The sequence below is a fragment of the Megascapheus bottae genome, unplaced genomic scaffold, assembly GCF_031878675.1.
Source record: "Megascapheus bottae isolate mThoBot1 unplaced genomic scaffold, mThoBot2.hap1 HAP1_SCAFFOLD_139, whole genome shotgun sequence".
In the NCBI taxonomy this organism is placed as follows: domain Eukaryota; kingdom Metazoa; phylum Chordata; class Mammalia; order Rodentia; family Geomyidae; genus Megascapheus; species Megascapheus bottae.
Genome location: NW_028327705.1, coordinates 291,792 through 305,439, shown reverse-complemented (window position 1 = coordinate 305,439; position 13,648 = coordinate 291,792). Strand labels below are relative to the sequence as shown.

Below are 13,648 nucleotides of genomic sequence, written 5' to 3'. Positions count from 1 at the left end.
TGAAGCTTAACCTGAGCTTTTCCACTCAAGGATATTCTTTAAGTCATAGCTTCCCTTCAGGCATTTTTGGTGATTAATTGGAGATCGAGTCATACAGAATTTCTTTCCCTGCCTGACTTTGAACTGTGATCCTCAGATCTCAGCCTCCTGGTAGCTTGGTTATAGCTATGAGGTGGTAGCACCTGGCCTTCTATTTTTAATTGTATCTCTGCATGATTACTGAATACTATTCTTTTACTTTTGACCCTTGAAAGTTCCAAAAGCAAATGCTGAAGTTGTTCCAGATGAAATCCTAGGATCTTTTTTGCCTTTGTAGGTTTCACACATGTATGAGGTTAGAGACAGCCTGCTTCCTCATTTATTAAGGTGGTCCGGATGTTGGGGCCATTTAAGATGACTTTTCAAAACACATATATATGCGAGAGAAACAAATCCACATTACATTTTCTGGATATTAAAAAGATGGCACATGTTTCACAGGACTACAGTCATTTACCACAGTGAGACCAAAGGAGGATATTTTTAGGAGAGGAACATGAAGGGGCAATGCCTCTGTGCATCAGATCATATAAAATAATGCTTATCTAAATGAACTCCAGCATGTGGAAATGGGGATTCTTTTTCTTTCTTTTTGTTTTCTTTTCTTTTCATCTTCTTTCTTTGTGTATATATGTCTTTACCAGGTTAAGGAGTAATAGAAATGGCCAGGCAAACAGTGAATAAATGTAACAGTGGTATGTTTAACTATAAGGAAAATGAACTAAGAACTTGTGGATTGGGATGAAAAGGCAAGGGATAACATTGTCCAAAAAGAAATGTATTTAGTCCTTGACTGATATAACCATGGTCTCCTGTACATCACCTTTACAATAATAACATTTTGAAAAGATGGCATATAGAGACTGGACTTTAGCTTAGTGGTAGAATGCTTGTCTAGCATGCACAAAGTCTGGGGTTCAATTCTTTGGTATCACTAAATAGAAAAAACTTGAAGTGGTGCTGTGGCTGAAGTGGTACAGCTATAGCCTTGAAAAAGTCCAAGGACAGTGCTCAGGCACTGAGTTCAAACCCCAGGACTGGCCAAATAAAAAAACGTGGCATATGTCCCGATGCCAATGGCTCAGATCTTTAATTTTAGCCAATCAAGTTAGTAAAGTGTGCATCATTTTCAATTTTATTCATGCATAACTAAAGGTATTTATTGTTTTAACACGTTTTACTTTGTGATTGTGAGTCAGTCCCAGGGAAATTTGTTTATATGTACAAAATTATCTTGACTAGCTAGTCATTCCTTGTGTATTTGGTTTTTTTCTTTTATTTATTTATTTTGCCAATCCTTGGCTTGAGCTCAGGGCCTGAGCACTGTTCTTGGCTATAGCTCTTCTACCACTTGAGCCTAACCACCATTTCTGGCTTTTTCCTATGTACGTGGTAGTGAGGAATTGAACCCGGGTCTTCGTGCATGCTAGGCCAGCACTCTACCACTAGGCCAAACTCCTGGCCCCCTCCTTGTGTATTTTTATATAGTTTCATTCATTAGTGTACTGAATATATTAATCCTTTGTTTTGACTTGTATTGCACCTAATTTTCTTTTGTCTCCCTTAGTTTACTCATATTAAACTACTCCATGTGTTGGGTAATATTATTACAGACAAGGTTTTATTGGCTACAATACTTTGTGACAAAAGTGTTAGGACATAAGTCTGGAGCTGGGCCAGATGTCCATTAGCTCATTCCTGCAATCCTATCTACTCAAAAGACGGAAATCTAAGGACTAGAGTTCAAAGCTAGCCTAAGTAGGAAAGTTTATGGGTCTCCTTTCACCACTTAACCAAAACATGACTAGAGGCTGTGCTGTAGCTCATGAGGTAGAGCACTCACCTTGAGGAAAAAAGCTACATGACAGTGTTCAAGCTGTGAGTTGAAGCCCTGACAAAAATACACGAGTCTGAAACAAATTATTTAGCCCTTGCTGACCTTGAACTTCAGATTGTGCTACATCATCCTCTCCATGCTTTAAATTTTAGGCCTTTGCCATTATGTAGGGGAAAGTGTTCTACTTTTAGCTTTCCTGTTTCAAGACAATTTAATTAATGTCTCTGATACAAAGAAATGAAGTACATGTTTCCCTATAGATGTCAGATTGTAGACTTGCTCTTACTGTGTGCTATCTACTGTGTCCTGAATGAATTTATGTTTTATCCTAGTAAGGATTCATGTCCCCTCCTTTGATCTATTTTGCCAGTCACTTTGTAAAATATCATCTAGACAAATTCAAAGTTCTTTTGTTCTTCCTCTGTTACATCATATTTTTCCCGTTTAGCTCTTTCTTCCTTTCTCAGATTTAAGGAGTAATAGAATTGTGGGTTTGTGGGGAGGAAAAAGTAACAAAGTACTATGTGAGAAGTACCATGTAGAAAAGATGTCTGGTGAGTATTTAATAATTGACTATATAGACAACATAAGGTATCTTTTTGAAATAAAAATAAGATGAGACTCATCTCATTTCTGTGACTTTAACTCTTGCTTTGGAATTCTTTGTGGAATATTTTAGGAGACTGTGAACTTTGAGGATGCAGCCATCAATTTTACCCTGGAAGAATGGGCTTTACTAAGTCTTTCTCAAAGGAAGCTCTACCGAGATGTGATGGGGGAAATCATTAGAAATCTGGCCTCTCTAGGTAAATATTGCCTTACTTAACCTGTGAGCTGTTCCTGCCCTGAGTGATACTGCATGATTTGGAATGAAAAATTGAACATGCGGGTGAATATATGATTATATATATACTGTGATCACATTATTCATGATGATAATTGCATTCTTAATATTTTTTATATTGTTGAAAAATCATTGATTTCTATGCTTGCATTTTAGAAAAGAAGAAAGAAAAAGAAAAGACTGAAGTTAACTGCAAAAATCCCAGGGAGGAAGTTAGGTAATTGCACTAACCAGAGATAATACTATGCAGAGTGGCAGGAAATTTTTAAACCGAGCTGCTATACAAATGCACACACATAGAAATTGATTTTATCCTAGAAAACTTTCCTTTTAAACTGTATACAAATGGAGCTCCAAAACTAGAAAATTCAGGAATCTAAAAAAATATGCCAATATTGGGAGCATTTGGAGGACATCGTGAAAGCTCAGGAGACACTTTCTAATGTTTCCTAGTTTGCAAGCAGTTCTCAGTTTCTGTGTGTGTGTGTGTGTGTGTGTGTGTGTGTGTGTGTGTGTGTGTGTGTGTGTGTCTGTGTGTGTGTGCGTTTCACAGAACTCAATTTGTAGAGAGAGTGTATGAACATGAACAGGTCAGTCAGTGTGAAGAAGCCTTCCAACAGAATGTGGAAAGCATTTTGAATAAGAAGACTCTACCTGGAATAGCACCCTTTAATACCCATGTGTTTGGAGAAACCATCCTTACACCTTCCCCCATGGGTATGCCTTTCAGAGCTCACACAGGACAGACAGCCTGTGTGAATCAGGAAGGGGAGAAAATCCCCACCACTCATAAAGAATGTGGGAGAGCCTGCAGGAAATCCCATCAGGATCAAACTGGCCATAGAATGCACCATGAGGAAAATCCATTTGCAGCTATGCAATGTGAAAACTCCTGTAGCCATTCTTGTCTTTTTCACAGACATGAAGAAATTGACACTGAAGTTGAACCCTGCTGTGAATGTCTGCATTGTAGAAGACCCTTCCCTAACTCCACTACCCTTCAGGAGCACAAAAGAACTCTTCCCATGGAGAAACCCTATAAATGTGAGCAATGTGGGAAATCCTTTCCTTTTTCTAGTTATCTTAAAGCACATGAAAGAACTCACACTGGAGAGAAACCCTATGAATGTAGGCAATGTGGGAAAGCATTTGTTTCTAGCAGCACCCTCGGAAGACATGAAAGAGGTCATACTGGAAAGAAACCCTATGGATGCAAGCAATGTGGGAAAACCTTCCCTTCCTCTCATTACCTTAAAGCACATGAAAGAATTCACAGTGGAGAGAAACCCTATGAGAGTAAGCTATGTGGAAAAACATTTGCATTTTCCTGTTCCCTTCGAAGACATGAAAGACTTCACACTGAAGAGAAGCCCTATAGATGTCTGCAGTGCGGGAAAACATTCATTCTTCCTCGCTACCTTGAAAGACATGAAAGAATTCACACTGGAGAGAAACCCCATGGTTGCAAGCAATGTGGAAAAACATTTGTTTTTTCTAGTGACCTCGAAAACCGAAAAGTCTCATGCTAGAGGGAAACCCAAACACCATGGATGTAAGCAATGTGGGAAAACATGCTCTTCCTCTAGATCCCTTAAAGAACATGAAAGAATTCACACTGCAGAGAAATGCTGCACATGTGTGCAGTGTGGGAAAACTTTTGCTTTCTCCTCTCTCCTTCAAAAACATGAGCAAATTCATACTGGAAAGAAACCCTATGAATGTAAACAGTGTGAGAAAGCATTTGCTCTTCCCTATCATCTTCAAAGACACGAAAGTATACACTCCAGAGAAACCGTATGAATGTAAGCAGTGTGGAAAAACATTTGTTCTTATTGTCTGGGTATCTAAAGTTCCAGAGGTCTAGGCATGAACCTTTGGTTTCTGGCTTGTTTTGCTCTTTTGAGACAGCCTCTCACTGTTAGTGTAGTCCTTGGTAGCTTACAGCTAGTGATTTTTCTTTAAGAAGAGAAGCTGTTTCCTGTATATCCTTACAGTTGCTATTGCTATTTCAGATCCTGAGATGCGGAGAACTCTAGGCATAGATTGTTCTTTTTCGACAATGATAAACCAACCCAGGAATAGTGCCCAGTGAACCTCTGTATCCTGAGATTTGGGAGAGTAGCTGGCTGGCTGTTGAAGTACAGGCATCTGCCAAGTCTCCAGCTAGGGATGGGATTCCTGGGATTTCCAGAAGAAAGTGGACAAATACCAGCAGCCTGCCTGGAAGATACCAGTCTGGCAGCTGAATGAGGGGTGGATGAGGAGGTTCTGGTAGGAACCGTATGTGTGTAAGTGTGCATTTGTGTGCGAGTGTTACATGCACACACACAAGTATGTGTTGAGGCTTGAACTTAGGAATTGGGCACTGCTCCTTAGCTTTTGAACTCAGGGCTGTAATTCTACATCTTCAATTCTGGCATATTTTGCTGGTTAAGTAGTGTTGAAACTCAGACTTTTCTCCCCCAGCTGGCTTTGAACCTCAATCTTCAGATCCTGACTATCTGGAATTACATGTGTGAGCCTCAAACCATCGCTTTTGTTTTATGTTTGAATATGCTGTACCTAAAACCATAAGAAGGAAAAGCATTGACTGTTTCAAAACATGAACAGGCTGGGAGCTGGTGGCTCATATCTGTAATCCTAGCTATGCAGGAGGCTAAGATCTGAGGATGGAGGTTCAAACCCAGCCCTGGCAGGAATATCCATTGACTGACACTCTTATCTCTAATTAACCAGAAGAAAGAAGAGGAAGAAAAAAGAGAACAATTGGAAAGAAAGTCAAGGAGGAAAGAATGAAAGCAAGAAAGTGTGTGCTCAGATAGTAGAGCAGTACCCTGGCTACCATGGCCCCCTGGGACCCATGCAGGCTTGTGCACCTTGGGTGTGATATGGAAGGCTATGGGCCTTGGGATTCCCTCCCCCCCCACCCAGTAACTGAACCTGGCTGTTTCTACCTTGCGCTGAAGGGAGCAGCATGACAGAAAATACTGCATCTTCCTAAAGCTCCCAAGCGCATCCACTAACCAGAGAGCAGATCAAGGCAATTTCCAGCCAAGGAACCCAAGGCCTCCTCTCCCACCTTCCCCTGTGCACAGTGGGCATGCCCGAGAGTGTGGGGGCAGAGGCCAGAGGAAGAGGTTGGGACAGCACAACCCCAATGCCAGTGCCTCCAGCCAGTCTGCTAGGGACTAGGGGCATCCTCACTGAGGACTGAGCACTGATGGTTTAGCTAGATCCTTCCAACCACTGGATGTCATCCATGAGAGAGGAGACATGATGAGCTGCTTCCTGTAAATTACCCACAGGGGCAGCACTACTCCTCTAGATCACGTGTGGGTGTGTTTGGGCTTGATCTCAGGGTTAGAGCTCCATCCTTGAGATTGTTTGGCCCAAAGCTACACCTATCGCTTGAGCTATGTACTACTATCAGCATTTTCTGAAAATAAAGAGTCTCATGGCCTCTCCTGGCTGTCTGAACCATAGCCCTCAGATCTCAGCCTCTTGAGTAACTATGATTGCAAGACATGAGGGACCAGTGAGTGCACGTTTTCAAGGTCTGGTGTGTATGTGTGTGATCCTGAAAGTTCTTTGTCACTGATGATTATTATGTGGGTGGTGGTGACTTAGGCCCTCTTTTGCACTACGTTCCCACAGGACCCTGTGAACACCTCTGCTGTAACATTTAATGCCCACGTGCCTGGTTTCTCCTCCAGTGAGTGCCTCAGGGACCACAACAGAAGCATTGTGTCCAAAGCATATAGAAAGGGGTCATATTTTTTGAGTGAATTCAACTCAGGTATTAAATAAGTAAATAAAATTCGTAAGGATTTGATTGATAGCATAATACTCTTCAATGCACTTCCATGAAACTGGAACCTAGTAAAATGAGGGGAGATACATAGGGTTGAGGGAGATGGGGAAGAAGGAGACAATTATCAAGGTGCAGTGTACTCATTAACTCATTGGCTGATTTAAAACCTCTTTGTACAACTACTTAGAAATAATCACAGAAAAAATAATAATCATCACATCAGCTCCTCTCATTCTCCTGAGGTGGAAAGGTAATCAGATGCTTGGCCTCTCAGTTGACAAAGGGGCATGACAGTTCCTTGTTGCCTGCTCCCTGACCTTCCCTGCACGCTGTCTTCTCACTTTGTCCCTCACCTGGTTCGTAGTCCTCTTACCCTGGCTCAGCCTTTCTCCATGCTATGTTTCCGCATCCTTGTTATATTAGTTATCCAATTTTGCCATTAAACACTACCACAGAGATCCTAAACACAGGCGTTTATTTCCTCACACTTGTAGCTTCTGTGTAGAAAGCTAGGTTGGGAGGATTATAGTTCTGGATCATCACAGGCAAAAAGTTCATGTTAAACTTCATGTTAGCAGAAAACCTGGGCATGGTGGCACCTTCCTATCATCTCAGCTATGGGAGGAAGCAGAATATAGGATCACTGTCTAGCCACACTAGAGGCAAACATCAAAAATAACCTCAAAATAACGATGCAGAACTAGGGTTTTCTGTATGACCAGGAGAACTGGTAAAAGCAAACTTGAGGCCTCCATTGTTCATTTTGCCCCAAAAGAGAACTTGGCTGAGTGTCTTTTTCAATAAAGAATTGTTGGTAAAAATCTGTCTTTCTGTTTTCCTATCCATCCATCAATCTGTCTACATACATTTCTTGGCTGTGAACATATTTCCCATTAGTGAGAATTAGTGGGTGCCAGTAATTCACACTTGTACCAGGTTTGAAGCCATTCCAGGCAGAAAATTCTGAGATACTCTTACCTCTAAATAAGCAAAATTCCAGGGGTGGCACCGTGGATCATAAAAGCGCAGCAGTTAAAATAGAGATAGAGAGATGGAGAAAATGGAAAATATTCTACTGAATGTTCAGACCTCATTTTTTCCATCCGTGCACAATCAAATTTATAGCATGCCATCTTTACCAAAGTGAATGTTGGAGCTTTTATATTTCAGTGAAACAATGAAAATATAAAGTTTACCAGTAATACTGTCTATATTTAATGACTTCCGGGCTATATTGAACTCATTTTTATCTTTAAAAAAAATAGACTGGCTGACATGGTAGAATCTCATTGTCACCATGGGTATAGTCACTAAAACTTTTCTTACCATACAGTTTCATCATACAATATACATAGTAGTCTGAATTATTGTGGAAAAATTTACAGATAAAACACTAAAAATAGAATAAGCCGAACATCCATATTTATAACTCATGCCAGTGTATGTGACAATTTTTCATTTTTTTCCCAGTCTTGGGGCTTCAACTCAGGGCTTGGACAATTTCCTTAGGCTTTTTCAATGTTAGCACTCTACAACTTGAGCCACAGCACCACGTCTGGCCTTTTCTGTGTATTTGGTACTGAAGAACCAATTCTCGGGCTTTGTGCATGCTAGGCAAGCATTTTACCCCAACACCACTCTCCTGGCTTCTATGTGACAATTTTAACACTTGGGTGAAACCAAGTTTATGGGTACGAGATGGTAAATTACGGCCTGTGATGCCATGTAATTGAAACAAATCCCTCATCTGTTATGTCATCTTTTTCTTATTTCACTTCAGCCAGGGATTCAAAATGGTTTTAGGACCACAGAAGTGAATATTGCTTTTCCACTCAAAAGTAGAATCAGTAAGGCCCAACATGTGTTTCGTAATGAACAGACAGGCCTTTCCCAATGAAGAGTAAGTTCTGTTGGTCAGCACCCCAACTCATAAGGGAAGAATTCCCAAATTGTTCAATTGCAATGAGATATTGTGCAATGACATTTAATAAGAAGAAGCTGTGCTGTGGGCTGAGGACACAGCTGTGTGGTAAAGACTACCTCAGCACCACCAAAAACTGAACTCAAAACCAAAGGCAAATTACATACTAATTTCAGCAGTTAACATTGAAGTATATTTGAGGATATCAGATTGCTATATTACAAACTCATACAGTCTGTTAAAAATCAAATATTATACTTGTATGTATTTTTCAAAATTGTCTCTACTTGTTCCAATCAGTTGCATTTCCTGACCTAGAAAATAGTGAGAGTGTGAGGAAATGGTAGATGTCTTAGTTTTTGTTGCTATAATAAAAGACCTGACTCTGAGAAGTTTATGGTTCTGAAGGCTGCGGGGTCCCAGCCCAAGGCTGTATATCCAATGAGGACAGATGCATATCCCTCGTGGGTAGTGGATGGAGAGGCAGTGAGGAAGGGAAGGAGCCCTTTTAGGAGGTACTCATTCTTTTTTTTATTGTAATTAGTAAAAGGGTTACATGATATTTGCCAGATAGAAGGTGCATTAATTCACATACATTGATACCCTTTCATATGTCTAAGAAAGACAGCCTCTTCAACAAGTTGTGCTGGCAGAACTGGTTAAGCACCTGCAGAAAACTAAAGCTGGATCCTTCTTTGTCACCTTGCACTAGAATTAACTCCAAATGGATCAAAGACCTGGAGGTAAAAGCTGACACTCTGAAAACTCTACAGGAAGGAATAGGAGATACACTAGGCCTCCTTGGCACAGGTCGAAACTTTCTTAATAAGGACCAAGAATCACAACAAATCAGAGAAAGGCTGGATAAGTGGGACTGCATTAAACTGCAGAGCTTTTGTATGGCAAAGGACATAGCTAGTAAACTAATCAGGAAGCCTACAGAGTGGGAGAAGATCTTCACCAACCAAACAACGGACAAAGGCCTCATATCTAAAATATATCAACAACTCAAAAAATTGAATCACTCCAAAACTAACCTCTAAAGTAACAACCATCCCATTAAAAAATGGGCCAAAGACTTAGAGAGAGTCTTCTCTGAAGAAGAAACAAAAATGGCCTATAGACACATGAAGAAATGCTCAACATCTCTGGTCATAAAAGAAATGCAAATCAAAACAACTCTAAGATTCCACCTCACTCCAGCTAGAATGGCCAGGATGAAGAAAACGAATGAAAACAGATGCTGGAGGGGATATGGCCAGGAGGGATCACTACTACACTGTTGGTGGGAGTGCAAACTCGTTCAACCACTAGGGAAAGCAGTGTGGCAGTGCCTCAAAAGGCTAAACATAGAACTCCCCTATGACCCAGCAATTCCACTACTTGGCATTTACCCAACCACCCAGAAACAAGGACATACTAAACCCACTAGCACAACAATGTTCATTGCAGCACTATTCACCATAGCAAAGATATGGAACCAACCTAGATGTCCCTCAGTTGATGAGTGGATCAACAAGTTGTGGTATTTGTACACAGTGGAATTCTATGCTGCTGTCAGAAAGAATGACATCGCCCCATTTGTTAGGAAATGGAAAGACTTAGAAAAAATCATATTAAGTGAAGTAAGCCAGACTCATAGGAACTTAGGCTCAGTGGTTTCCCTCATTCGTCATAATCAGTAGAAACCTTGGGCTCTACTAGCAGAGATTTGCAATAGAGCAAAATCTTGATACATAAGGCCATATAATGTGAAGCTAATTGAAAGGACCTCCAGGATAGTGAAACAAAAGCCATATACTGAATGATTGTTGTCCTTAATATACTATGTTGTCTCTCATCTCCTTTGCTGTCCCTTGGTTATCTCATATTGGTATAGTATCTCACTTTATTATCTATTGAATTTATTTGTATTTGGATATTTGAAATTTGATAGGGAAGGGGGGAAAACCAAGACGGGTGGGGGGTGTTGGGGGGAGGGAAACGGGTACTCATTCTTAAGGTTCTTCATCTGTAGTACTGACATTTGCTAATTCTTTAAAGGATCAGCTGCCTAGGGTAGTTTATTAATTTATGGCTAGCAGATGTGGATTCACATGTGTTCAGAAAAGGGCTTGGCATTGAGATTGAAATACAGGAAGATGGGACAGAAAACTACCTGTTATTCACACACACTGCAGGCAAATGATGACCTTACAAAACAGAGGACATGAGAAAGGTCTTCCTTCAGCAGTGCAGAATTAACATGCTTCATTAGTGCAGAATTAACAATCAACCCTGGAAATAGCTAACAATTTATAAAACTAAGACAGAATCCACTTGTTTGTAAGTAACTCAGTTGTTTCCAAAATTGTGGCTCAAAAATTCAAATTATGCAGTACCAATTTATGATAGAAATCAGGCAGAATGTTGATGACGATAACTAAAGTTACCCATGTGTTTACCACCCGTGTCTTATCTGAGTAGTCCCAACTGTAAGTGATATGCTTCCCTGTGACATTTGGAAGAACTTAGTAAAGAAAAAAACAGCATGCCAATATATCTTAATAAAGAAATGACATGCCAGTGGCTCATCCCTATAGTCCTAGATACTAAAAGGCTCAGTGGATCAGGGTTTGTAGCCACCTGGGGCAGGTAACAACAAGAGAGCACTATCTTTAGTTAACCAGCAAAAGACAAGAAAATGGAGGCTTGACTCAAGTGGAACAAGACTAACCATAATCAAAAAGCCATGTTTGAGCCTCAGATTTCAAGTCTTAGCACACACACACACACACACAGACACACACACACACACAAACACACATACACCATATTAAGAGCTTACCAGTATAACCCTCATCCCCAAACCAGATAGAGATTCATCAAAGAAAGAGAACCACAGACCTATTTCTTTGATGAACATCGATGCAAAACTTCTCAACAAAATACTGGCCAACTGTCTACAACAACTCATCAAAAAAATTATACACTATGATCAAACAGGTTTCATCACAGGGAGGCAAAGCTGGTTCAACATACGCAAATCGATTAATATAATTCAACACATCAACAGGAGCAGGGACAAAAATCACATGATTGTCTAAAGAGATGCAGAAAAGGCATTTGACAAGATCCAACACCCCTTTACGTTAAAAGCTCTGGAGAAACTAGGAATCCATGGAACATTCCTCAATATAAAAAACGCTGTGTATGACAAACCCACAGCTAGTACTATACTTAACGGCGAAAAGCTAAAGCCATTCCCTCCAAAATTAGGAATGAGACAAGGATGCCCACTCTCGCCACTCCTCTTTAACATAGTATTAGAATTCCTAGCCAGTGCAATAAGGCAAGAAGCAAGCATAAAGGGGATCCAAATAGGGAAAGAGGAAGTAAAACTTTCCCTCTTTGCAGATGACATGATCCTATATTTAAAGAATCCTATAGACTCTACTCCCAAGCTCCTTGAGCTGATTCAAAACTTTGGAAGGGTGGCAGGGTATAAAATTAACCCTCAAAAATCAACTGCCTTCCTCTACGCCAACAGTGAGAGGAATGAGGCAACAACCAGGAAAGCAACTCCTTTTGCAATAGCCTCAAAGAAAATAAAGTACCTAGGAATTAGCTTAACTAAGAATGTAAAGGAACTTTTTGATGAAAACTTTAAAGCCCTGAAAAAGGAAATTAATGCAGACCTGAGGAAATGGAAAAACCTCCCATGCTCCTGGATTGGAAGAATCAATATCATGAAAATGACAATCTTGCCAAGGGCTATCTACAAATTCAACGCAATACCCATCAATATCCCAATGTCATTCTTTAAAGAAATAGAAGAGGCAATCCAAAATTTCATATGGAATAATAAAAGACTCCATATAGCAAAAACACTTCTTAGCAGAAAGAACAGTGCAGGAGGAATTTCAATACCAAACTTTAGACTCTATTACAGAGCTATAATTATCAAAACAGCTTGGTACTGGCACAAGAACAGGCCTGAAGACTAATGGAATAGAACTGAAGACCCAGAAATCAACTCACAGACCTATGGTCACCTAATCTTTGATAAGGGAGGCAAAAAAATAGAATGGAAGAAAGACAGCCTCTTCAATAATGGTGCTGGCACCTGCAGAAAACTAAAGTTGGATCCTTCTATGTCACCCTGCACCAGGATTAATTTCAAATGGATCCAAGAAATGCTTGACTTCTCTGGCCATGAAAGAAGTGCAAATCAATATCAAGTGAAGTGAGCCAGATTCAACGGAACATGTAGGCTCAATCGTTTCCTCATTTCTCATAATTAGTATAAATCTTGGACTCTCTCAGGAGAAGTTTACAATAGGGCAAAACCTAGATAGATAAGGTCATGTAGGATGAGACTAAATGAAAGGACCTCCAGGATATGGAAACAAGAGCCATATAATGTGTGAGTATTGTTCTTAATGTACTATGTTATTTCTCATCTCTTTTGTTGTCCCTTGGTTATCTCATATTGTTAAATTATCTTACATTGTTATCTGGTATATTGTATATTTGTTTATTTGAAATAGGATAGAGAAGGGGGAAAACAAGATAGGGGAGGGGATCGGGGAGAGAAATCAGGACAAAAACATAAGAAGGGGTATCAATGTTTGTGAAGTAGTGCACCTTGTCTCTGATGAATATAATGTAACCCTTCTATTAATTAAAATAAAAAATATGAAACTATAAAAAAAGAAAGCTGTTAGACTAAGGATGATCTAAACTCTTCTAGATGAACTGTGGAAATACAGTTCACCAACGATGATACGATACACAAACACAAATCACCCCTGACAGGACAGCAAATACCAACATTCATCAGTGATACAGTAAAGGGGCATGTATGTGCATGGACCAGCTACAATGCTAAAACTCACAACAAATGTCACACTATGGTGTATCTGTAAAGCCAAGAAAAGGAAACTGCTAATGTTGATGGCAATGAAAAATTACACAACTTTTGGAAGTTTCCTTTTAACTTCTGTTCCCCTCACTCCCCACCCTCATCTCACTTTTGCCACAGGTTCTCACTATGTAGTCCTAGATGATCTGGAACTTCAAACCGGTTTTTTGGGAGTACAAATACATGTTGACATGCCTGGCTTTTGGAAAGGTCACACACCATATAAAGGAGTATGAAGAGACTTTTGTGGCTGATGAATATTCACTTCTTTAGCATTCATGATTAAACATATA

General features: G+C 40.0%; 1 protein-coding gene across 1 annotated transcript; it reads left to right on the top strand.

Annotated features, from left to right (window-relative positions):
* Window positions 1–2,587: 2,587 nt before the first annotated feature.
* On the top strand, window positions 2,588–6,482 carry LOC150039485 (zinc finger protein 627-like). The gene is made up of 4 exons (XM_090327794.1): window positions 2,588–2,682; window positions 2,877–2,937; window positions 3,274–3,764; window positions 6,375–6,482. Coding segments are annotated over exons 1-4 (588 nt in total). The 5' UTR covers window positions 2,588–2,648; the 3' UTR covers window positions 6,377–6,482.
* Window positions 6,483–13,648: the final 7,166 nt, after the last annotated feature.

Coding starts and splice junctions, on each gene's coding strand:
- LOC150039485 (XM_090327794.1), top strand. CDS start 2,649: ATGGGGGAAATCATTAGAAATCTGGCCTCTCTAG. Junction 2,683..2,876: donor TAGAAATCTGGCCTCTCTAG/GTAAATATTGCC, acceptor CTTGCATTTTAG/AAAAGAAGAAAGAAAAAGAA. Junction 2,938..3,273: donor AATCCCAGGGAGGAAGTTAG/GTAATTGCACTA, acceptor TGCGTTTCACAG/AACTCAATTTGTAGAGAGAG.